The sequence below is a fragment of the Chelmon rostratus genome, chromosome 12 (assembly GCF_017976325.1).
Source record: "Chelmon rostratus isolate fCheRos1 chromosome 12, fCheRos1.pri, whole genome shotgun sequence".
NCBI lineage: Eukaryota > Metazoa > Chordata > Actinopteri > Chaetodontiformes > Chaetodontidae > Chelmon > Chelmon rostratus.
Genome location: NC_055669.1, coordinates 17,411,108 through 17,436,944, shown reverse-complemented (window position 1 = coordinate 17,436,944; position 25,837 = coordinate 17,411,108). Strand labels below are relative to the sequence as shown.

The following is a 25,837-nucleotide window of genomic DNA, read 5'->3' as shown; positions in this document are numbered from 1 at the left end:
AGAGAATAACATGTATGGAGTCTAAGAAGTATATAAAGTATGTGTAGGACATTTATTTTACCTGTAGCCTATGTTGCAAATAGATGTAAACAGGGTATTTATAAAGGAAAGACGATATAGTGAGGAGAGATCTTGCACCTCTGCAGGTGACACTTACCTTTTGCTGCCACAGGGGCACCATTGCAGTGCTTCATGACACCTGACAGCAGTTCTCATTTGCATAATCCCCCGGTGTTCATGTCCAATGAGCGGCTCGAATACTGGTTGCTTAACAACGCTGCCTCCAATAATGATAACGTTTGGCCTGAAGCTAACGGAGGAATAGACTTTAAAAAAAACAAACGATCAGCTGCAGCAGCAGCCTACTTTTCTGTTGGGACATCTCCGCCAGACTGCGTTCAAAAATAGGTGAGATTTTTGCTCGTTTTTGCTTCCGATAAGGTGACGACTGAACCCGGCACGACAGTTGCTGGTGTTTTCGATGAAGGAGCATTTTGTTAATTGTGCAAACATCATCGAACTTGGCATCTGTCGGACTGAGTTGACCCATTTCACGCCGCACCCGTGAGTATGTTTAATGTAGCTGCTGTGCGGGTTAGCAAACAGTGCGAACTAGCGTCACAAACGTAAAGATAGCGATTAATAAATTGCGTGTATGTGAATTCCGACGTACGTTAACTTCTTAGCTAACATCAAATTCATCTTACAAATCCCGAGTGAGAGACTAGGTTACCTATCTGAAGGGTAGTGGACAACTATTTATTGCGAAAGTTGGTCAATTGTTTCACTAAACATAAACCTTAACATTAACATTAAAACACTGCTCGGGAGCAACAACGGTTTAGCAAACTATTAGCTAACGTTAGCTAACCTCGCAGACGTTACCTTGTAACATACGTTACGTCTAGCAAAACTAACAATAACTGTTAATGTATGAATACATCACTAATGTCTTGTAAAGTCGAGGTTAACCCACTAAATTAAGACGAAGCGTACGTGACCTTATCTTAACTTTGTATTAGGTTGTGTGTGTTTTCTGGTTTGTTAGATAAGAACATTGGAGAGACTTTGCTGGGACACTCAGTAACATGACAGACACATCTGTTGACTGGAAGATATGTCCACTCTCAAGTTATTATTGTTGCATTACTGAACATGGCAACGTTTTCCCTTTTGTTCGTTAACATAATGTGCTTAACAGCCCCAGAACACAAGTTGGAACATTTCAGTACATTGTAAACTCGGGGGAGTGGCAGGTGGAGCTATCTGGTTCAGCTTGTTTCACCTGAGCATGATAGGATGTTATTGTCCTGAAGGCACTAAAGTGAAAAAACACACAGGCGCTATCAGATTTAGCCTTTCACTAAAGGGTTTCTGTCATTTTTATATGTACAAATCTTTTGGCTTCAGGGTGAGATCATCTTACTACCCAGTGATTTAGTTGCCAGTGACCAATAGGAGGGCCCTGTTAAAACCCAATCTAACCCCCGCCGCTACACATCGCCCAGTTAATCCTGTGTGGGTGAAGCAGCAGTGCAGATTATCCACTGCTGTTCTGTCTCTCTCTCGATGCTCCATCGCAGGGCTCAGTTCCAGTGGGAGCCTCCGATCCACCGTCTGACTGCTAATCCACCACCCGGGTTGATAACTCATGACCTCTCATCCTCGTGTCCTGATGTGCCGGTGATATGGGAGAGTGGTGGACAACTGTGCCAATAGGAGCATCTACGGGTACATTTCTCTGCTAATGGGGGGTGGATTTTGTCGAATATTTAAGAATAGAAAGGCTCATCAGCTTTGCTTTTTTAGGATCTGCTGGAAGTGACCCATATTTTTGTTCTCATTTTAGAGCAGTGACCTAATTCAAGCCTCTCAGTATGAGAAAGTACAGTAGATGTAATGGACCTGCAATTGCCAAAATTGCTGTCTCTCTTTGCTCTGTTTTTAGGAAACTATGAGATCTCCAGCATATCGCATATGACAATGTCCCCCTCAAGACAGAACAACCTTGTGTCCATGTATTCCTCTCAGCCCCTGTCCAGGAGCTCCTACAATGTGATAAGTGCCTTCTGCACAGATGATAATATTCCTCAGTGCATTTCATACATAAATCAGGTATGGAAATATCCTACTTTAGTTATTGCTTTTATAAAAAATAGACTGCATTAGTCTAGTTGCAGCCTTCACATTAGATGTGATGGTAAATTTGGACAAATGTGCCCCTTGCTAAGTACTCATTATTGCAACATATTATTTGCACTGGACATTTTTAATACCTGTAGAGATCATTCACTACAGGCGTGACATAAGCCTGCATTCTTTCGCAGGAGCTCGCCTCACTGGGACTCTCCTCCACATGTATCGAGGCCAGCTCACCAGGGGGAGCCGGCCTGAACACGGTGCCAGCTCTGAATGCCATGTATGAGCTGCTCCAGATTCACCGACGCAACATGTGCACTTTAGAGGAGCTGGAGCAAGAACAGCTGAAAAAATCCAGCTCCTTGGAACACATGCAGATGAACAATTCCAGACTCAAGGCATGTATGACAGATACTAAGCACCCACAAACTATAATTTTTATTAGTACGGTGCAGTGGTAGATTGATGACCACTAGGGGGCAGAAAAGAAACATGCTATTCTGTATACAGTAAATTTCCTTCCTTCAAAGTTATACAGAAACAAATGAATATAACTTCAGGACTATAGAAACTAAACAAGGACAAACTTTACACAGTATTGTGCTCAGGAGATGCACAACTTTCTGTCATTTTGAATAGCACATGACGGGGATGTTCACTCAGCTGTGGTCTCTGCTTGCTCTTCTAAATACCTCTTTTATCTGAACACTGAACAGTGAAGCAGTCAAGGTTATTTATATCATAATGTTAAGAGAGGTGCAAAGGGAGCTAGTTTACTCTACATTTTCATTCATTTTCATTTTATAAAAAAATGGCAAATCCCTGGCCCACATGTCTGGATATTGTTAGTGTATTTCCAGTCTGTCTTATTAAAGCCTCACATAACACATTCCAAATTTTAGGATGGGATGTTCCTCAGGAATCCACTCTTGTGGCTTTAACCCTGAACTGGTTGCTTGTGCAAAACATTGCCATCTCACTGTGCTCATAAGAGTTGTGTGTATTTCCTTCCAGGATCAATTGGAACTGTCCATAAGGGAGAAATCAGGTCTACATGAGATAGAGAGGCAGCTACATCTCAAAATTAAGACTCTGCAGAGCTGCTTGAAAACAGAAAAGGAGGAGGTATGATTGTGATTGACTTGTGGTTTTGCTTTTACAAAATGTACAAGTATATACAATATGCATGAGCCTGCAAAAGTCATGATTCAGTGGTCCTGGACAGGTTCAGAAGCTCCAAAGTATCATTGCCAGCCGTGCCACTCAGTACAGTCATGATGCCAAGAGAAAAGAGAGAGAAGCTGCAAAGCTCAAGGAGCGCCTCAGCCAACTACTTGTTGACAGAAAAGATAAGAAACTAGGTAAGTATGCTAGCAAACATGTATAAACATAGCTGTATATTCTGGGAATTTCAGAGCAAGATAATAAAATGTTGGCCATCCATTTTTTCCCCCAACTAGCTATTGATGTACTGAATTGCTTGGGACGGTCGGATGGAAGAAGGAGCCACTGGAAGACTGCAAAAGTGACTGCCAGGTATCACCAAAGCCATCTCATCACTTGTTGACCGTATTCGTAGAATGTGCGATCATCAATCAGAATTGCTCTCTGCAGCCACGAGGGTGAGATGTACAAGTCCTTGCTCAGTGACTACGAGGCGAGTCAGAGGTCCTTGATGCTGGAGAATGCCGAGCTTAAGAAAGTCCTGCAGCAGATGAAGAAGGAGATGGTACACATCCTGAGTCCACGCCAGCCCTCCACCAGAGGAGCCTCTGCTGATGACAGTCAGGAGCAGGTATTTGTATACTTTTTTTCTCATGGTACTAAAGAAGAAACTTGAGAAATGTGTTGTTGACTTCAGACCTATGCACCATGCGTTTTGTTGTGCACATGTATTAACATCATATGCCAACAGGAATCTATGTGATTATGTGTTCAGGGCAAAAAAAAAAGCAAATTTAGTGTGTGGATCCTCTTTAAGCTCTGACACCGGACAAATGACTATTGAGTGACATCCAGGATGCTGGTTTTCTGAAGTAGAAGTGACCAACTAAAAGTGTAAATTATTTAATAGATCATTAGATTAAAACTTTACCTGTCAACATGTTGAAAAGAGATGATTCCATGTTGAAGTCACCTGGTTTGTTTCTGCTGTTCTGCTCAGGCTGATTCAGATGGGGAGGAGAAGGCGGGTGAGTCTAACAGGGAAACTCTGGACCAATCCTGTGAACATGCTAGGGAGCAGCTCACCAACAGCATTCGCCAACAGTGGAGGAAACTGAGGAACCACATGGAAAAGTTGGACAGCCAAGGTACATGCAGCACTGTTGCATACCCTAAAATACTGCAAAAAAACCTGAAGTTCTTGTGGTGCTTGTTTTAATATTTTGATCTAGATTTTTTTGTTTTTGACAGAAAAATTTATATTAAAGGTGGATTGGAGTCTTTTTATATGAAGAACATTAAACTTATCACCTGGTGCTGTATTTGTTTGCCAAGCCTCACAAGTGCAGAATCAGCTGGAGTCCAGTAAGGAGGTGATCCCAAGGGAGACACACGAGGATGAGATGGAGCGAATGAGGCGTGAAGTGCAGCAGTGTAAAGAGTTCATTCACGCACAGCAACAGCTCCTCCAGGTCAGTTTCTGCTTGTTTTTCAGAGCTCAGATGGTCAGAAGGTCTGTGCAGGTTAAACATTTGCTTAGTGGAGTTTACTGTTAGTTTACTGATATAAGAGGCTTCTCATTATGAGATGAATGATAAATAGAAATTTGCTTGTCTGTTGTAAAATATTAGATGTCGTAGAAATTCTAAAGAATAATTTAGTCTTAAATGATATGCGTGTGTGTCTGTTCCTCCCTGCAGCAACAACTCAACACATCATTTGATGATGAGACAGCAGCTCTACTAAATGACTGCTACACACTGGAGGAGAAGGAGCGCCTCAAAGAGGAATGGAGGCTCTTTGAGGAACAGAAGAGAAACTTTGAGAGGGAGAGAAAGAACTTCACAGAAGCTGCTATTCGCCTGGGGCGAGAGGTGCTCGAGTCTTCTGATGTAGAACCACATTTTTATTCAAATATGTTGTGAGTGTTGTAATTGCATTGCATTCCTTTGACTGTTTTTTTTTTTTTTGTGTGTTCTACAGAAAAAGGCCTTTCAGGAGGACCGTGCTTCTTGGCTCAAGAATCAGTTTTTGAACATGACTCCCTTCACAGATCGGAGGAGATGTTCCTCGTCTGATGGTCAGAGTGCCTTATCAATCAGTAAGTCTGTGTAATTAAAAAACAATAATAACAATTTTGATGGCTAAAGGCTACTTATCATTAGGGCAGAAATGATTACAACATAATATGGAGAATCTAACTTGAGCAGTGGAGTATGGTACAATCAGTATGTTTTGGGTGTGACTAACATTGAACTTTAAGAGAAAATATGCATTTAATGAACTGCAGATGAATAAGGACCACTCTACAAGCTCAACAACACAGAATGAGAGAACTGTGGTTTTCTTCTAGTGCTGCATGTAAGCTGACTTTTTTTAATATCCCCTGCATCTCAGGAAGTGAGCCAGAGATGAGGATATCTTCCACAAATGCTCAGCTGGCCAAATCCTCAACCTACGCTACGTTCTCCACTCCTAAACCTACACAAAGTACTAAGGTGCCATCCACGACCGAACTTTACCGGACACTCCGCCTCATACCAGACAGCAGGTATTATTCAGTCACTTAAGTACTTCCGTCTGTTATTAGTGAAAGACTTGTCATGCTGGGGTTTAATGTGTGCAACATTATTTTACTGGAAATGATTCAAGCCAGTGGAGGATATGAAATTTAAAACCTTCACAGTACCACAGATGTACTGCATGTTTGTTGTAGTGTTGATGTTTTGTGTTTTTTTTTTTTTTTTCAGTTCCTCCAGACATTCAAATCGAGGATGCTGGCAAGAGTCTGGCACCACTGAAGATGGAGATCCAAGATTCAAGTCAAAAAACAGGCTTCGATGTGGAGACTTGAGTATCTTCTCTTTGGGTGAAGATGAGAACAGCCTCACTTGAAAAACTCCCAGTGCCTTTTCTTTGTGTAGGATTTCGCAGTGGATTTCAGCAACACGTTGTTTTGGACATGCACAGATCACTCACCAAAGCTGATCGGACAAGAAGCACTTTAATGATTCTGCCATTGTTCATTTCTTTTCTTTACGAACAAATCAACACTGACAAATCAGATTTTAAGATATATTCAAAGAAGGCTATGTATCAAGTAGTGATCTGATCATATTGGCACTTGAATGTTTTTGTTTTTTGTTTTTTTTTCCATTGTGGAAAATATATTGAATGCGTAAATTTTAGTTCAGACTTTTCAATGTTTACATATTATAGATGCATAATTTTAATGGAAGCACATATTGACATTGGACTGATAATCTGCTCTGCTGCTGCAACAGCATAATAAAGATATTTTTAATTTAAAAGGTTTTATTCTGTCCAATTTGGCGCCCACTAGTGTGTTTAAATAAGAACTGCAGCCACAAATGTGAACAACCGGAATCCGGATGTCATCATCTTTGCTTTTGTCTCAGCATCCAGCCCCGGATCCCACCCACAGCTCGGCTTTTATTTGTCACAAAAAACACATCGAGAATGTCGGGTTCCTCTAATCTTGTAGCCATGAAAAAAGTCGTACAGCAGCTCCGTTTCGAGGCGAGCATAAACAGAGTGAAGGTAATTGTGTCTTCAATTGTTTTTCCGACAAACAAGTGCGGGTAAAGCTCAACCGTTACCCCGATCGGCTAGCGACGCTAGCTGTTGCTAGAGGCTAGCAGCGTTAGTTAGCCGCTAGTCAACAGGCATAGCAGGGCGTTGTTTGAACCGAAGGGGAAGTATTTAATACGACTAAAACGCGGTTGAGATCAATCTGTCAACATCTGACAAAGATGTGATAATGTCGAGATCTTTAGTTAGCAGTAGCAAGCAGTTATCTGCTAAGTGAAGATTGCCAGACTCGAGTTATGACCGTATGTAAAAGTAAAAGTGTGCCTAAAAGACGTCAAATGCATTATGTTAGCAATACAGATAATGCATTTATTGCAACATCTTTGTAAAATAAACGTATTAATAAAACTAACAAGACAACTCTAAGAACTTGTAGACGGACTCGGTAAAATTAATCGAGTAACAAAATTTAAACTAATGATGCAGGTAATAAGTCATGTGAGTGTATTCAAGACCTTGAATTGAATAACAGAGACTCACAAGCAACAGATTATATGAAGATTAGTCTAAATTGAAGCAGCAGAGGCCAATCAAAAAAAAAAAAAATTGCATAATGCACTTCAGTGCTGTCTTTCTTGATCAGGGTTGTTTTTTTCGAACTGTGTAAAATTACCTGAGGGGCCACAGGAGATATTATACAACTGCTTTTCCTGGCTGAGGACTGTGTCAGATTGGTGGCGTTCCTCTTTAACCTGTCTAAAATGACCCAACACCATGGATTACATTTGAGTTCCTCTTTTGTCGCCAGGTCTCCCAGGCTGCGGCGGACCTTCAACAGTTTTGCATGCAGAATGCCTTGCAGGATCCTCTGCTCACCGGCGTGTCCTCCAGCACCAACCCCTTCAGGCCACAGAAAGTCTGCTCTTTCTTGTGAAACCACTGTATTCATTGGTCAGTCCGCCAACCTGTTGACACGTTCAGGCACACATAAATGCTGTACATGCGATGCAAGCGACTGGTGTATTTCTGAAAAGCTTTCTGCAATGGCCTGAAAAGTAGCTGAAGTACTGGTTAGAATTTTCAGTGAAATTAAACTCATTCAATTCATTGAAAGCGTTTTGCTTTGAAAGGAGTTCATTAAATGTTGATGGATTCCTCCACAATAAATCAGCGACTGCGGTCGGTCAAGTTTTCGACGTGGGGGAAAAACATTTAAAACATACACAGAAACCTCTCATACCTCACCATCATAATTTGCTATCTATTGGTATGCTCAGTATATTACAAACTAATGCTTTTTCCTAAAATTGGTGTAACACACTCTTCTCCATCTATAAATGACTTGCTATATTTTGCCAACGATGTGAAATATTGTTATTCCCTAAGAATATGATTCGGTAGTTCTTCGTAATGTTGCAGTTACTTAAATATGAAGCTGTAGAATGCAGGTTACAGGATAATGCCACAAACTAGGCTGCCATTGATGGATTAAAAGGATTAATTGAATTTGTCTGTAATGGTTGACTTTAAAATATAGGTGTTTTTTTTTTCACATTTCCCAAATTTTAATATTTGCTCCTTTATTATACTGTTAGAAAATCACAGTGCATCTTTATTTGTACATATGTGGTTGAATTATAAAAATTGAAATCTACACCCATGAACAATTGTTTACCCACTTTATCCTAGAGAAATTTGAAACCTATAAAACCCCTTCACAAAAACAATCCCACATCAGTTCATTCAAATCAAATTCTCAGCCTAATTTAGTTTCTCTTTGTGTATCTGGTTGTATTTTCTTGTTCTGCAGGCCTTCATTTTGATGCTACAGGGAAAAGTTGACCTCAACACTGCTCCTCATGCCAAGCCATTATACTGCCACGGGATCTCTTGAGTGTAGAACACATTGGAATCATGTCAGGAAGATGACCATCTATTTTCAGCCACAGTAGAAGAAAGGAGACAGGTTTATTTTTCATGGCACAGTATGATTTTCGAGTAAATTATTGTGCCTTTTCTATTGTTCTATTTTAGTCATCACTGTTCTGGAGTTTTTTGTATTTAATGAATAAAAAACATTCTTTACTACTCTGATGTTTTATTGATTGGGATTTTCTTTGTTTTTTTGCAACTCTGCAACAGCATTGCATGACAGACGTAACTGCTTGTGACAGCAGTGAAAACCAGATGACAGAGTGTAGTCAGTAATGTATTCAAGAGAGAAAAAGAAGCAGCCGATGCTTAGATCACGAAATAGAAGAAATGCAACATAGTCAGATTTCTTCTAAGTTAAATATTATGATGCAAAACCAATATGAGATTTAAAAGAGAAAAATATACGTTACAAAACGATACAAACAAAGGACTGTAAAGGTGGTAATCAACTAAACCTGTTACGAAAACCAAAGTGAAATCAGATTTACTGCGTATACTCTGTTTATTCGTATGATTGTTTATTTTTTCAGCCATAATTATTTAATATTAAACACGTGGAGCTCCATCGAGAATAAGGAAGCATAAGAAGGAAAATCTTACGCAGAGAACCTAAAAGTGTCGAGTAAATACACAGTACTTGATTACTTTGCACCGTTAATCGTGATTTAAAAAATGCCTATTAATTTATCTATCAATTACAGATTTTATTTGTATAATGATGCATGTTTAGTAGTCATACAACAATAATCAATCAATGAGAAAATACTAGTGATCGTAATGAGAAAATACTCGCAGCGCCACTCGCACGTCAGTCCGTGACCATCCGAAAGCTACTCGTTCAGCTCTCGCGAGAAGTGAAGTCAGCGTCCAAATGAACAACGCTTCTATGAACTCAAGGGACTGAACCCAGGTCAGTCTTGTCGTCCCGCTCCTGCAGCGGTTATAACAGACCTCGTAAATCACAACTGCCGCTCGACCAGCCGAATGAAATCGCACTCGGCAGTTTGAAGAATGAATCATGGGACAGCGTTGCTGTGGAAACGACGGTAACTGCTTTCGTTAACCTAGCATGTTAAGTACAGCTAGCTAACAGAAGCGCGTGGATATGTGCGAAGTCCAGCTGTAATAGATATATTTTCTGCATGAAATCTTTTGACTTTGTCGTTTTTTGTACAGCCATCAACAGGTAAATGATAAATATTTACGAACGTGATGCTAATGGCTCACTGTCACTGATGTAACGTTAACTTAACGCGAGAACCAGTTATCACTGTTAGCTGGCTAGACTCATCATACAGTCAGTACAATGAAGACCGCTAGTTGACTGGCTCATTAATCTGCTGCATCTGAAAAACGAGTCTGTTGACTGGGTACAAGAGTGGACTGCAGCTGTCTTAACCTCATGATGATGCTCCAGGATGGGTCAACACAGCTCCTCTGCCTCACAGCCAGCAGTGGGGTTCCTCTTTTCACAAGAGGGGCCTCCAAACAGCTGCCCTTCTCTGTCATCGGCTCCCTGAATGGCGTCCACATGTTCGGTGATGGTCAGGGAGTAGCGTTGACCTGCTGTGAGACTGAAGGAGGGGGTAAGGTTGTGTGGAGAGTTTTCCACGACAGTGTGATGCTCATCGCTGTGACTGGAGGTGGACAAGCTGGTGCAGGCAGCAGCAAAGAAGTGGAGGTCCGTTTACAACGCCTCCTGGAGAATGTGTGGAACTGCATGGTGCTGGTGTTGGGGCAAGATGAGCTGGCCAACGTCAGGAATGTGGAGAGGCTGAAGAGGGACTTGCGGTCCTGCTTCAGCCTCATCGATCAGCTGTTGGAGGAGAGGCAAGAGGGCATCCTGGGTAACCTGACACACTGCGCTGATTCATTGCTGCCCCCTAACCCCACTCTTTTTCAAGAGGCCGTGGATGGCTTTGCTCAGGCTGCAGACAGTGAATTTGGCTGCCTCATCGTTCATGGGCGGATAGCTGCTGCAACTGAGAAGTGGTGGCGCTTAGCACCACAGGAAGTTGTGCTGCTCTCTGCTTTGGTGCGGTCCCTCTCGGCTTCTGGATCAGCCTCTTGTGATTACCCAGTTTTCCTTCCCCAGGGCAGCCCCACCGTGGCTCACCGTCTGCTCCGCTTCCAGCTGCTCCCCGGGGCAGATGTGTGCGTGCTGTGCGGCCCAACCCCTTCCCTGCACAAAGCCGAGAGTGGGCTGGTGGTTCGTTTCTGGACACCTCTGGTGGAGACCCTGAGGGACTGCCTGGCCGTTGGAGAGCGCTGCTTACCAGGCTCTGTGTCCCTGCGGCCTGATGTACTGGCACTTCTTCTCATCAACCGTGAAACACGTCGCTCAGTCTCCTGTGTGCGGACTTCCACTAATCATCACCCTCCATTACCCTCCAAGGCCCGCTGTTGGGAGCTACTGAAGCTCTTCTACATCTTCAGCACAACTCGCTACTTCAGCCAGGAGGAGACTTTGTGTGTCTCCCCAGAGGAGAGGGCTCAGAGAGGCAACACTGAGGACTTTGTCCATGGTTTCTCCCACCAGCCACTACACTGCTATCTAGTTACAGAGGAGTGCAAAAGCTATGGACTTCAGACACCACAGCACCAGCTCTTCCTACTTATACCTCTGTCAGTGCCCACCTTTGCACTGCGTACGGTGGCCACACAGACACTCTCTGATATAGTTACAGCCACTGGATTTTAACTGAACAATTTGCCCTGTTACAACATCGTAATTTTTATGAACCCTCCATCTTTGACCTAATTATGTATTAATTTACAGGTGAGTAGCTGCAATATGAATTAGCTGCTGATATTGTGATTTCTCTTTCACACATACATAAAATTACATGTTCACAGACCTTCAGGCATAAAGAAAAGCTTCCATCTGTTGTAAAGACAATGATTAAGAGACCACTGCTAAGAGATGTGCAGTAGAAAAGGGTATCACAGTTAACGGACAAAGAATTTGATACTAATGAAAACATGAGAACACTTGAAAATGTCAAAGTGAACTGCTTTGAGCTTTGTTTTGCATTCAAGAGATAAATACCGTTGCAGAATTGTGTCTAACTTCACTGGCTTCACGGCAGTCCACGTCACGGTCATGAAAGCTGGTCAGACCGCATACTAACGTTATCACTCAGATTGCACTGTCATTTCAAATTTTATTGGAGAATCATGTGAAAATGTAACACTGGGATAAAGACATGCCTGCTGTTTGTTGTTTTGACATGTTGAATAATTTCACTTCAAAACTGATGAAATTATTGACTTGTAGGTGCTAGTTTTAATGCTGAATACAGTAGGTTACTTTCTGTGGTTGTTTGGATTACTGAGTGTTTTCTTCACACTTTTCCTTCTGCTAATGTGGTAATGGTAATGTTTGTGCGCTATTGGTTGAATATTTAATTGCAAAACTGTGCAACTTCAGATGCGACAACTATAAACCACTTGCCAAAAAAGAAGCCAGTAGTAGTATATATAGTACTAGTAGTAGTATTTTAATTTAAACTGCCTGTCAGTTTATACCTCAGACACTTTGTTGACAGCTATGAGGCACAGAGAGTGGACGCTGTGGAGTATATAAGTGTGTTAATCTTTAAGAAGAACTAACTTAGCATCTGGCAGGAATTATGTAACTCTTAGTTGCACATTAAAAAAAACAACCTAAACTGGCTGTATTCCTCACCACATAATGCTATAATGATAGTGGCAGTGACTTGATTGACAAAACACCCACGCCATTATTGAATTATACTCTGTGGAACGATAAATACAGTGTTTTTTGTTGTTTATAGCTGCATCGATGACTGTCACAGAAACTGGACATTTGCTGCATTTCCACACCATCCCAGTTTAACCTGGGAAATGTGAAATTTGAACCAGTGTAATTTTGGCCTGACCTTGTTTTTTCTGTCTGACCCCACCATCAAGGGACTATGAACACGGCTGAGCAACACAAAACCACTATGTGTAGATGTTTAATGTAATTATTGCACAAGTTAATGCAAATGTTCTCGAATGAATTAGCATTACACCCCCCCCCCCCCCCCCCAGCTACCAGAGGAAACTTTACTGGGCTCCAGTCAGCATAGGAGGAGCATTCCGAAGTATTTTGTTCACGAAGTACAATTCGGAGTCTCCTCCCAAACCGCATGGAGCCCTCAGAACAAAAGAGGGACGCGTTAAGCTGAGGCCAAGACTGGAAGCAGCACCCGGTTTGCTGCTTTACATCCATCTGAGCCACGTCGGTCCTAAGTTGTCTCTGCGCAGAAACCGGATAACCGAACCTGGCGGGCAGCCTCACGGTGCGTAGGATAACGGGGCAGAGGGGGTGGGATAACGGCTGACATGAAGCCACACAAAGGGGAGGGATAGCTGCAGTGTTGGCATGTTTGCAGGGACAAACCCCAAAATTTCACTGAGGAGTTTGGTTAGTGTGGATGCAGCCAGGCCCTAAAGGAACATCTCCTTTTTTTGTTTGTTTTTTTTCCTGTTATCTCAATTTTGTCGAAGCCCCGTTAGCATTTCCAGCTCTGAGCGGTTCAAAGGTCTGAGCGCTTACTCAGTGTTTTTTAGGAGCGTGGTGCCTCCACTTGCACAACCTCAATTTTCACCCCTCCCGGGTGAGGCAACCGGTGTGGTGCTGGTCGCTGTGCACCGCAGACGCTCTCAAAGTTACCCAACTCGCTGAGAGGAGGCAGTCTGACATGTCAGCCACACGGATGCAGCTGCTGTCAGCCAGAAGCGTCCGGCTTTTAAGCCGCGGGCGAAGCGAGCTGTTCGCCGGCGGCAGCGGAGCGCAGCCGGCCGGCGGTGGTCCCGGGGTCCGCTCACTGACCTCTCCCCCTCTCTCCTCCTCCTCTCCCGGCAGAGCTCTATCGAGTCTGAGTGCGACGCGGCGCGGGCTCCCCAAGGAGAAAATGACCGAGAACGGAGTGACGTCCCGGGCCAAGGTGTTGACCATCGACACTATGAACCCCACGGTGAAGAAGGTGGAGTACGCGGTGCGGGGGCCCATCGTGCAGCGGGCCGTGGAGCTGGAGAGGGAGCTGTCTGAGGTTCGTACAATAGGCCTTCTGGTCTCAGTGTTCACACCACCTGTTGACTCCATGGACCATCACTCATCTGTGCATGAGAAATTAGTTTTGTGTTTGTGTTTGGTTTCATCTGCCTCTTATAGGCTGGTTTTGTTGGTCAGACTGGGGCAAAATGCTGTGTGGAGTTTATGGAGCAAGATAAAAACAGTCTTCCCAGCATTTATTTTATCAGATAAAATGTAGCAGGCCTACCACACCTACAGGTTGAAAGCAAACTCATTTTACTGTTAGTGCATTTGAAGCAGAGGACTGGAAAGTTGTTGCTGCTCTTTTTTTCTTTTCTTTTTTTTTTCTTTTCTTTTCTTTTTTTTTTGCCGAGTGTGAATCAGTGTCTTTCAAGCCACAGCTGCAGATCAGCAGGTTTCCATTCCTGGTTATGTTCTTACTATGCTCATCTAAACATTATCCTAAACCAACACTATGTTATCACTGTCTGTGCTGCTTACACACCCTCTTTATCAAAGTCCACCAGTCAGTCAGTAATTCCAGACTTTTATTGTGTCAGAAACTGGACTGGTGTGATCTAGATATTTCTTTTTGCAGCTAGATGTTAATTTCTAATCAGCCATGCTATGACCCCCCCTTTCTAAACCACAGTTGCTAATGGAAACATCCTCAATGAGAGGTGAAAGTCCATAGTCTAAACCAGTGTTTTTCTGTCCTCTTAATACCTGTGGCTTCCTGTCTGACCTGCTCGTGACGCACATATCTGTTGCCTCACTTCATCTCCTGAAGTCCCCAATGTCCAACCCGTCTCATCTGTCCACTATACTACTGCTTTAACAGCCGTGCATATAAGACCGTTACCTAAGTAGTAAATGATCTTCTCAAACGTCTAGAAATCAGTAGGAGCATCTATATTAGGCTCTCAGCTCTTGTGTCCAGCATTTTAATTCTTAGTATAAACTGATTATGGTTTTTGTTCAAGATGTTTTTGGTCCTTTCCTTAAATGCACACAATCTGAGCGTCTCTCTGTTATTAAGGGCTCTGTCTGCTCCGTTCCTCTTGCACCGTTTATGGTGATGTGGCAACCAGCTGTTAGTGTACCGAGCGCAGTCTGGTGTGAAAAGACTCCTCTCTTGAGTGCTTTGCTCAGGAAGTGATGAGTTTGCGAACAGGTTCTTGCACAGGTGAAAGGCACAGCGACATGGGCCTGCAGGGACTGTGTATTGACAGTGGTGACCTTTTTAACCAGATGGCTCACCGGCACCATAGATTTTACGTTCTGTTTGCTTTGCCCAGTGCTTCTCTGCGGATGAACCCCACTCTTTATAGGATATTTAGTTTCTTCTTGACCGGACACAAGTTTGATCAGGCGTTGTCTTGATATTCAGATGTTCAAAAGGCAGAAGAAATTGCAGTTGGATTCAGCTGGTGAAACCCACTTTCAGGGGACAAATAAGACAATAACCACACCTCTTGCAACTGCATCACATTTCCATCCAGGAGAGCACGTCTTTGTTCACTGACTGCAGGCTGTACCGCTGCCAGGCTTTTCAATTGTACAGCACCCAGCCTGCAGTCAAAAATGCCACCCAAGTAATCATCTCCATCCCTCCCATCTTACTCCACAAACTGCACTTTTAATGGTTGCTCTTTCGTCAAAACACATTCCACTTCATTTTTGCAAACGCCTCCCTTTCGGGCTGCGGTTTAGATGGCGTTGGATTACTTTGGGAAACAGGTCACAGTGGTATTCTCACTTTTTGTCCGTGAATTAAACACACATTGTGAGCACACGCTGGGGGGGGGGGGGGGGGGGGGGGGGGGGGGGACTGAGGTCTTTGCTCTTCGTCCTTTTTATTTTCCGTCATGCTAAAGCTGCGTTGGTCATTGTTCACAGCTTTACCAAACGGAGAAAAAGAAACAAGACAGACTTTGAGCCAAATTACTGTGAAGCAGTTAACAAGTGCACAGATAAAGGCTCTGCGTGCAGTTCTGACATTGAGGTCTTTGTTTGTATTAATCAGCAGCTAACTGTAGTGAAAGGGGACCTTTTGGGAAAGTTGCTATGGGGACAGACCATAGACACACAGGGCTAGTTTTTTTTTTATCACATTCATTCCACTTAATCCACAATGAGTCTGCAGTACAAATGCACTGATCTGATATTGACTGTTTTGTCTTACCTTTCTTAATTATCTGAACTTTGTGGTATGATTAATTCACAGTGGCATTTAGAAGTGCTTTCACTGTGTTACGGTGAAACGTTTCCTTTGTAAAGAGGTAAAAATAAATCCTCTGTAAGCTTCATGTGAAGGGTACAGTTTCACCTCCTGTCTGACATTGTTTGCTGGGCTGTTTTATCAGCAGTCAACGACAGAAAGCACGGGCCCGTTCTCAGGAGCAGAGGTCAGTGTGTTTCTAAAAGAGCCTCATCCTGAATGGGAGGTGCTTTTGACCTAGGGGGTGTTCACCCGGCATAATGTTATTGGTCCAGACCGAGAGACGCCTCTAATATGTGACCAATGAGAGAGCCAGAGAGAGCGTCTTAAAATCTGGACTGTATTGGACAAATGAAACAAACAGAGTGTTTTGATTTCTGCAGGGTGTCAGTTTGTGGTTGTACTTGTGGTCTCTTTGCACCGTCACGCTGCTCCTCACATCTGCTCTCAACATGTCTGCCCGCATTGCTGTTTGTGCTCTGTCAGTGGCCTCAGCAGCTCAGGGGATTATCTTTCAGGAACATTATATCATTGGCTGGACACAGTAAATTAACACTTATGTTTTGGTAATGTAGTCTGCTAACTATTTGTGACATTGAGTTTCTTGCTGCTTTGCTGTCTGTGTGTTTATGTGTCAGGAGGTTAATAGTATCAGTACGATAAGGTAGTTTGCACAGGTTTGTTCCAGCGTTGACACTTATTATCTGCATCAAGGCTGCTGAAAATACAGTCTGCAATACAACAGTTTATGGTTTCCTTCTATTCTACAGAGCTGCAGTGTAACCTCACTTATTAAGCAAGGTCTCCATGTAGAATAGGTGTAGTTTAGCATAAAATGTGTATCCTTGAGGCCTGTTTAATGCATTTCCTTCCTCATAAAACATCGGAAGAGCCTATTCGGAAGAATTTGAACTCGACTTTGTTTACATCCATGTTTGTAGCGAGCAGTCTTTTTGTGCCTTGCCTTTGTTGGTGCATTGCTGCAAACATGTGCTTGTGTGCAAACAAGGACTCACTCTTAAAAACATTGCTCCGTAGTGCTGTTAGTGGTCAAAAACTCTGCAGGGTCCATTTAAATGGTGCTCTCCTCTACAGCAGACAGTTATTATTACAGACTAACTAAATCAAAAAAGAATTAAGCCAAAACTAAAAACGATTCAATTAAAAATGTGCTATAACATGTAGTTCTAAAGCTTGTATCCTCGCCAGCAAGGATAGGAGATAAACCTGCCTGTTTGGAGGCACTTAACTTTAGGCCTGCATGTAGTCCTGGAGGAGCACAGATCCTGTTGTGCCAACATTTAGTCCAGAAGGGCCAACATTTGTGACAGGCAAGCAGCATGATACAGAAGGGACGGTACAGCTAATTGCCAATTTGAGCTTGGTCTTTTAACGTCTGCTATTTCTTTATAGACTCCAGTGCAGGAAAGCCAGTGGTTCATAAAAACCCATCCTTGGAAGTGGTTTTGAGTGAAGCACAAGCTCGTGCGCTCAGCAGCTGCTGGTCTCTCAGCCTGCTGTGGACAGTTATGTATGTGTTAAAGCCTGCTTGCAGGCGCAGTGTCAAGGGTGTTCTCAAGCAGCCCTATTCCCTCTGACAGTTCGAGTCAGCTTTGTTCATGACAAATGGCAAATATGATAAATAGCAGAAAAGAAAATGCCACTATTGTATTTGTTGTTCACATGGTGAACAAATTCTCTAATTATTTGCTCATAATTATTTCTGTATTTTGTGTTTATGCTCTGCAGGGAATGAAGAAGCCTTTCGCTGAGGTCATTAAGGCCAACATTGGTGATGCGCACGCTATGGGCCAGCAGCCAATCACTTTCTTCCGACAGGTCTGCTCCTAAGCCCTTCCCCCAACCTCTCGTCTAAATATAGCACTTCCCCTCAGACTCCTCAGTTTCTGTGCAAGTGATTTCTTCCTCCTTAACTAAGTTGGTGTCAGTCATTTTTTTTTTCCTGTCTTGCGCCGTAACCCTGTGCAGGATTTTGTCCCTTCCACCCTTTATACTCACACCTCTCTTTGTTTCAAGGTCTTGGCGCTCTGCTCCTACCCTGAACTGCTGAATGACAGCACATTCCCAGAGGATGCTAAAAGTAGAGCACGCCGCATTCTGCAGTCCTGTGGAGGGAACAGTATGGGTGTGTATAAGTGTGTGTGCCCTCTGAGCAAGCACAATACGCTCTTTATAACCCCTGTTGCTAATTATTACCTTTAGTCTCTGTGTTCCCACCTTGTTTTAAGTCAGTAAACTTGTCACACAACTTATATTGTCTCCATATGAATCCCCCTCAGGCTCCTACAGTGCCAGTCAGGGCATAGAGTCTGTGCGTCACGACGTCGCCCGCTACATTGAGCGAAGGGATGGCGGCATGCCCTGCGACCCAGACAACATTTACCTCACCACAGGGGCCAGCGACGGCATTGTGGTACAAATCGCCTCATCTGTTAAACTGACTTTGGCCCTGACGTGCTTTTAAAACATGCATGTTTGTTTTCCCAGAAAAGACAGAAGGAATAAAATGCCTCACTCAAGTGGTAACGAGTTAAATTCTGTAATTTCTGTGCATTCTGTATGTGTTCTGTAGAAAGAGGACTCGCTGTATGTTGTTGTGACAGCTATGACAGCTCTTTCACTCCATTAAGTCCTGCTGCTACTGTGTATATGCATATTCTAGCATGTCAGTCCTTGTATGGAGATAAAACTGTTGAGCTGACGTATCGTTCTCAACCTCCCTGTCAGACCATGCTGAAGCTGTTGGTGTGTGGCGAGGATGCGACCCGCACCGGCGTCATGATCTCCATACCTCAGTATCCCCTGTACTCAGCCGCGCTGGCCGAACTGGGCGCCGTGCAAATCAGCTATTACCTTAACGAGGAAAAGTGCTGGAGTCTGGACATCAGCGAGCTGCAGCGTGCTGTGGATGAGGCGCGGCGTCACTGCAACCCGCGAGCCCTGTGCATCATCAACCCTGGAAACCCCACTGGTAAACGTTTTGTCAAATTTCTTTTTGTTTGTCAGTATTTTCTCACATTAAATCATCTCATTCACAATCAAAGATTAATTAAGTTGTGTCAGGTTTAGGGGACAGAATATAAAAGGTGGGAAAAAAACATAAAAAGGACTTTTAATGTGTCAAAGGTCTATATCAGGTCTATTTGCAGTATTTTAATGTATGTGCTCTTCATTTTTCTGCTGGATATTTTAAGCTGTTTTTATCAGTTGTAATTATGTATTATGGCAGATGTTGATATTAACATTGTTCCCTGGATGTCTTAAATAATTTAGCAGTTTAGTGTGAAAGGTCCATTTACAGCTTTATATTGCAGCTTTAAGTTTACAGGGATAGAGACAGGAAACATGGAGGAAAAGGGTATTAAAAACTACAACAAAACTGAAAAAATTCTAAACCACCAGGTCCACCAGGATACCCAGGAGTTAGGCGACTTAAAATAAAATCCTGTATGCATGAGGTGTACTCATCATTTTGTCTGCTCCTAAATTAGTACTTCAGCCATACAGTTCATGCAACACTCAAAAAGAGCCACTAGATGGCAGCAAATGGACATAACTGCCTGCCAAATCGCCGTTTGAAAGCCTTCCCTCGCTCTCGTTTACAGGTCAGGTTCAGAGCAGACAGTGCATCGAGGATGTAATCCGATTTGCGGCAAAGGAACGTCTCTTCCTCATGGCTGATGAGGTACCGTCTCTGCCTCTCTTTTAACCTCCACCTGCTTTCTTGTTTTCTGCTCACACGTGACCGTCTGTCATTCTGCCTTCATCCCCCAGGTGTACCAGGATAATGTGTATGCCGATGGCTGTCAGTTCCACTCCTTTAAGAAGGTCCTGTTTGAGATGGGGCCGGAGTACTCAAATGCGGTGGAGCTGGTATCTTTCCACTCTACCTCCAAGTGTTACATGGGAGAGTAAGTAATTTTACCGCCATGCTGGATGTTTTCTGTGCCGCCACAAGAACACATCCTTAAGTTTTCTGTCCTCTTAGGTGTGGCTTCCGAGGAGGTTACATGGAGATCATCAACATGGACAGTGAGGTGAAGGCTCAGCTGACCAAGCTGGTGTCTGTCCGTCTGTGTCCTCCTGTTCCTGGACAGGCTCTAATGGACCTGGTGGTCAACCCTCCGCAGCCTGGGGAACCCTCATATGACAACTTTATGAAGGTGCACAGTCGACATCCCACAACCCTCGTTTATTTGCAGTAGGGACAAAAGAATCAATACACCAATATTCAACACAATCTTCTTGTTGTATATTATCAATTCGCTGACACCAGTATCATTATACATTCTCTTTGCAATATCCTATCAGTACACTGATACTGATTTTGGATTTTACCAACTAATTGATTTTTTGTTGCTTTATTTGTCTTTAATGAGTTTTCTCTTAACACACTCAAAAGAATTGAAATAAGTGTCTTCTTCCTTTTAAAATGGCCTCAAGTATACACGCATTGTTTCATTAAGACAGTGAACAAGCATTTTATCCAATTATATGCCATAATACTCATATTTTAGGAAAAATAAGTCATTTCTGGGCTGTTTTTTACACTGACTTGTTTGCATGTGTCACAACGGTGTTGCATCATGAGTTACACCATGTACGAAGCTGCTTTGGAACATTTTCTTTCAGTAGCATGAGTTACTAATGAGGCCCTGAAAGGCCATGACCTCATGAAGGTGTGAAATGATCTTGTGTGTAGAAAGATTGTAGTAACAGCTCCCTTTGGTTTACATTATTTTCTCTCTCCCTCCCATCCAGGAGCGCACAGCCACCTTAAGTGCCTTAGCAGAGAAGGCCAGGCTTACGGAGCAGGTTCTCAATACTGTGCAAGGCATCAGCTGCAATCCTGTGCAGGGTGCCATGTACTCCTTCCCTTGCATAACCATCCCTGAAAAGGCCGTCAAAGAGGCCACGGTCAGTCCTTCACCTACTCTTTTAAATGTTTCAGTCATTCAAGTCTGACCATATTGTTACCTCAAGGAAATTACATTGATTAGGAGCAGCAAAAAGAGAGGAATATAATAAACGATACAGTCACAAAAGAATTTCTCATTAATATTCAGCTTATTATTGGGCCACTTCTCCCTCCACCCACTCATGCTCCACTAACAGGCATTAACACCCGCTCCACTGAAAGTTTTTACTCTTGTTGATATATTGTCAACTGTGTTCTTTATGTGCTGCAAGACACATCAGGAGTGAAATAAGCAGTCAGCACCGTGGCTGAGCATTTCAGCTTCAGAACTGCAGCGGAACGCTGACAGAAACATCGATTCAGACATTCAGGGTTTCATATGTCTGTAGCATGTATGCCTGAATTACTCCTACACAACCACCTGCCCTTGTGTAGCATACTGCAGCTAGCACAACAGAAAAACCAGCAGAGGTTTGTGTGTTTGGTGAGCAGAGTCGAAGGTGAGCAGGGGCACTCAAGATGCAGGTGAATGGGTGGAGATAGAGGCTGGAATTATTTCCATTTCATAGGTGTGTGCATTCTAAATGAATGCAAAGGTGTAGTTACATCTAAGCCATCTTAAGGCATGAAGGGATCTTTTTCATTGAAAAAACATCTAAATATGTAATTTTGATTCATTTTGATGAACAGAGGTGAGTCAATTCAGTGCCAGGAGAGGAACTTTACATACACATTTCATGCTCTATACAATATGCTGCATTAAATAACTGTTTAACAAGGTTCAGTACACTGTGCCTCCACCTCCCTGTTTGCTAAAGAGAACAAATGATTTCCAATAGCTTGTGGTTTCAATTCTGTCGCGAGGTTGACTGCTCACCAGGAATTTCAGGGAGGGCGGAAGAGCTGAGCTGAGAATCTGATTAGCCTTGCAGAGGATAAGGTCAGAGTAAAGCTGACCTACTGACACCTCATCAATCCCAGTGACTCTGCCCAACATCTTGATCACACCGTCGCAGAGCAGCTTTGTTTTTGTGCTGTTCTTTCTCCCAGAAACCCCACGAAGACAGAGCTTCTTTAGCAGCGCTCCCGCCAACATCGCCATTGGCAGTTTAAATGGAGCTGCTGTGCGGCCCATTGAGCTCTTTCTTGATCTCAATACTCGGCCAGTTCTACGGCCAAGTCACTTTAAAAAAGGTTTTAGAAATGCTTTTGATCCAGAGGAAATGAGATATACTTGAGATTAATTTGACCTTAAATCACTACTCATCTCTTTTTATTTTAATTGCATCAACTTTCAGTTATCTTTATACTAAAACCATTGGCGTGAAATTATAGAACACAGTCATTGCAGAGTTTTTGAGTAGTTTCTTTCTGAAATATAGCACAATGTCATATGATTACCCACTTTTATGTTCGACGTGTAGGAATGGACCGTTGCTTACAAAGAGATGCTCAATTGAGCCGTTCCTGCTTTCATTTTGTCCAATTCTGCTTTAAATTGATTTGATTTTCTATAAATTGAAAATCCTTATGTCCTAAATCAAAAACACAACGTCGTGGAAGAAAAATGACAAAGAAAGCAGCTCTGTGGGAATGCGGCAAAAAAGTACACACAGTACAAAGGGTGTGCTGTGAGTCACAGTGTTTTGTTATAGATATATCCAATTGCAGCTACACTGCACTTATCAAAGAAAAAGTAGCTGTTCAAATACTTCTTTTTCTTCTACCACTTGAAACCACCAGACAATATTCCACCAGAATATTAAGCCTCAGATGGCGCCGTAATGTTGCTTTTCCCCTCTGCTAGGACAACGGTCAGCAGCCAGATATGTTTTACTGCATGAAGATGCTGGAGGAGACGGGGATCTGCCTCGTACCTGGGAGCGGCTTTGGCCAGAGGGATGGAACCTACCATTTCAGGTACAGGATGCTTGTAAACATATCGCCATCCTAGCGCTGCAACTAACAGTTTGTTACTGATGAATCTGCAGATCATTATTTTGTTTAATCAAACAATTCATTGTCAGAAAATAGTCAAAAATGCTCCAAATGCTGCTCGTGCACAAGCTGGGGTCTTCAAATTGCTTTATTTGTCCAACGGTCCAAAACCAATTCAGTTAATTAATAGAATTTTTGGCGTTTTTGCTTAAAAATTATTTACACTTAATTATCAAAATCGTTGCTAATTAATTTTCTCAGGATTGATTTTTTTTTATCCAGCCCTTGGCCTTGGCCAAAGTGTCTGTGCTCCTCTGTTGTAATAGTATTTCAGACATCCATCCTCTTATGGTAAGCTGATGATGATTTTCATATGTTGGTCTGATGTCTGATTGAGCATCCGAGTGAATTTTTAAGCAAAAGTCGCGACAGCAGTGTTGCAGAGTCAGACCTGGTAAAATTTTGTTATCTCGTTAAACAGCAAGCCTGAACTGAATGATTAACAGCTGCAAGGTTAAACATGCAGAGAGAGCGATGGATGTCCTGTCGCACTACCACCTCATGAGATCGCTTCAGTAAATGTATTAACTCAATTTGCTGTATGTATCATGAACAAAGGAAACACATCAGTTTAATTAATTAAAAGTGCAAGGGACTCTGTGCAAAACGTGGATAAAAAAAGAGAGCAGTCATTTGCAAACAAACTCTGTTTACTGACAACAGTTTTACAAAGTCCATGTAGTAACATCCTTCATACTAGACCTGTTTATAAATGAGCCTGTTTACCTGTGGAATGTTCCAAACAGGTGTTTTTGCGTTTCACAGTCTTTTGTTGCTCCTGTCCCAACTTCTTTGAAACGTGTTGCTGCATCAAATTAAGAATAAGCAAATATTTACAAAAATCAATTAAGCTGATGAGGAAGAACATTAAATATATTGTCTTTGTACTGTTTTCTGGAGGTTATCCCATTCTGTTTTATTTATGTTTTACACAGCGTCCAACTTTCTTGGAATTGGGGTTGTATGAAACACTATGAAAGACCGGTTTTAAGTAGCTGAGGAGATTCTTCACATATCAGATCTGCCTATAGAAAATATTGCAGCAAAAGCCTTTTACAATAATAATCTAACCAACAGTCTTTGTCTCTATTTTTGAGTTTCATTCATGCAAACAGCACGGATGAATAATGACGCCAGCAAAACATTTTACACACATCATGTGAGCCAATAGGAATCAAACAAGAGTCCCAACTTCACGTCCTGTCACTCGCTGCTTGTGCGCTTTCGGATATTATAAAAAGGGGCAGCAGCGTTCCATTAAAAGATGAAACTGATGCAGAAATAAATCAGTGGCTTCATTGTGAAATATTGCACGAGCGTTGTGGCTCTTTCCATAAATGTCCTGTCATGATGAATGAAGCATTGACGTAAAAGTCACATGTCTGAATGTCAAAAAGGCGTCACTTTGACAGATAGATGAAGCCAGAAATGTTCCATATTCCATGTCTGAAAGAGCTTTAATGTAAGTGTTTTGTAAGTTACTTCCCAACTTTAAGGAAAAACGTGTCTTTCTTAATGCACCTTTTGCACTCTCTTTATTTATAAATGACTTTTTAAAACAATTTTTTTATGATATGATGATATGAGTCCATACTCACCTTTAACTCTTCACCAAGACACCTGCTGTTACATCGCTGAGCTCACGGTTCATTTCCGCCTTCCTTTCCCGTCCCCTCTCCCTCCCAGGATGACCATCTTGCCGCCGACAGACAAGCTGAAGATCCTGCTGAACAAAGTCAAGGAGTTCCACCAGAAGTTCACTCAGCAGTATTCTTAAGTTCCCACGTCTGTCCCTCCATTCTCAAAGGGAGGAGCTCACCAGCCACAACAAAAAAAGAACTTAGCCAATCAGAATCGATCTGTCAATAATAAGTGCCTTTTCTACGGCGGCTCTAGTGGTCTCTGTGATGACGCACTTCAGCCTTTACTGCTATCGGATGTGGACATTTGCAAGGCTGTTTTGTGTTAGAAAACAAAACCGGAGATGACAAAATGAATTCAAAGAAAACTATGGTTTCACCTTGTGTGTGTGTGTGTGTGTGTGTGTGTGTGTGTGTGTGTGTGTGTGTGTGTGTGTGTGTGTGTGTGTGTGTGTGTGTGTGTGTGTGTGTGTGTGTGTGTGCATGCATGTGTGAGTGTGCGGTTTCAGCTTTGAAGGATGTACAGTGTGTACTGCAGGTATGTGTGTTTGTGAATACGAGAGATAGATTGTCTGTGTGAATACCAAGCTTAAAAAAAAAAAAGGGTTCGACCGAAGGAAAAAGAGATGTTGCTTAAAACCTTGAGTACGTGTAGAACTGGTTAAAATATTCCATTCCTGCAGGTGGTACGTGACAGGGAGAATATGCAGAAAAGTCCCATTTGCATGATGATTCAGAGATGATTTTGTAGAATCAAAATAAATGTTCAAGTCCGTGTTTTGTCTTTTGATTTTGGAAAGAGCTGTCGGACGTTTTTAGTTTATATTAAAACAAACTGTTCATTTTCCTTCGACCGTGAACATTTATGCAAAACTGTTCTGCACTGTGGCACTTGATGCCACATGCTTCCACTGAGGGTGTCACAAAGTAGCACAAATGCATCACTTAACATTATTTGAGTCCTCATACTTTAATGAAGGCAACAGCAGCTTATCTAAAACTCTTTTATATAGATAGCTTGTGTCTTTTTAAACTTCTGTTTTCATATTACAGTGCAACATAAAAGTACAGCAGTTTCACATTTTCCATCACTTTATTCATCACACTGTCGAAGGCCAAAGGAATATTTCACTCACAAAATGTTACTCATCTTAGAGAACAGGAGGGTTAACTATTTAAAGTGAGACTTTGCCATGTTTGACAGA

General features: G+C 42.5%; 4 protein-coding genes across 7 annotated transcripts; all 4 read left to right on the top strand.

Moving 5' to 3' along the window:
• The first annotated feature begins 309 nt into the window (after positions 1–309).
• Positions 310–6,576, top strand: ssx2ipa (synovial sarcoma, X breakpoint 2 interacting protein a). 2 transcript variants are annotated; one of them, XM_041949443.1, is made up of 14 exons: positions 310–408; positions 1,584–1,731; positions 1,949–2,115; positions 2,328–2,537; positions 3,154–3,264; positions 3,365–3,500; positions 3,600–3,675; positions 3,754–3,934; positions 4,304–4,451; positions 4,639–4,775; positions 5,004–5,177; positions 5,287–5,404; positions 5,701–5,854; positions 6,054–6,576. In XM_041949443.1, the coding sequence occupies exons 2-14, from the start codon at positions 1,689–1,691 to the stop codon at positions 6,196–6,198; spliced, it is 1,800 nt and encodes a 599-aa protein (XP_041805377.1). In that variant the 5' UTR covers positions 310–408; positions 1,584–1,688; the 3' UTR covers positions 6,199–6,576. The 2 variants fall into 2 exon arrangements, with proteins under 2 accessions (XP_041805377.1, XP_041805379.1); XM_041949445.1 differs by lacking the exon at positions 310–408 and adding an exon at positions 425–564.
• Positions 6,577–6,722: 146 nt separating this feature from the next.
• On the top strand, positions 6,723–8,943 carry LOC121615113 (guanine nucleotide-binding protein G(I)/G(S)/G(O) subunit gamma-5-like). The gene is made up of 3 exons (XM_041949295.1): positions 6,723–6,864; positions 7,664–7,806; positions 8,666–8,943. The coding sequence occupies exons 1-2, from the start codon at positions 6,784–6,786 to the stop codon at positions 7,787–7,789; spliced, it is 207 nt and encodes a 68-aa protein (XP_041805229.1). The 5' UTR covers positions 6,723–6,783; the 3' UTR covers positions 7,790–7,806; positions 8,666–8,943.
• A 787-nt stretch (positions 8,944–9,730) lies between these two features.
• gpt (glutamic--pyruvic transaminase) lies at positions 9,731–25,264 on the top strand. 3 transcript variants are annotated; one of them, XM_041948654.1, is made up of 12 exons: positions 9,731–9,836; positions 13,664–13,850; positions 17,805–17,894; positions 18,093–18,201; positions 18,356–18,489; positions 18,804–19,047; positions 19,682–19,761; positions 19,851–19,987; positions 20,065–20,239; positions 20,838–20,993; positions 22,802–22,914; positions 24,679–25,264. In XM_041948654.1, the coding sequence occupies exons 1-12, from the start codon at positions 9,802–9,804 to the stop codon at positions 24,767–24,769; spliced, it is 1,551 nt and encodes a 516-aa protein (XP_041804588.1). In that variant the 5' UTR covers positions 9,731–9,801; the 3' UTR covers positions 24,770–25,264. The 3 variants fall into 3 exon arrangements, with proteins under 3 accessions (XP_041804588.1, XP_041804589.1, XP_041804587.1); XM_041948655.1 differs by lacking the exon at positions 9,731–9,836 and adding an exon at positions 13,001–13,097; XM_041948653.1 differs by lacking the exon at positions 9,731–9,836 and having other exon boundaries at positions 13,370–13,850.
• Positions 9,991–12,108, top strand: fuz (fuzzy planar cell polarity protein). Its single transcript, XM_041948656.1, has one exon. The coding sequence runs from the start codon at positions 10,193–10,195 to the stop codon at positions 11,489–11,491; it is 1,299 nt and encodes a 432-aa protein (XP_041804590.1). The 5' UTR covers positions 9,991–10,192; the 3' UTR covers positions 11,492–12,108.
• Positions 25,265–25,837: the final 573 nt, after the last annotated feature.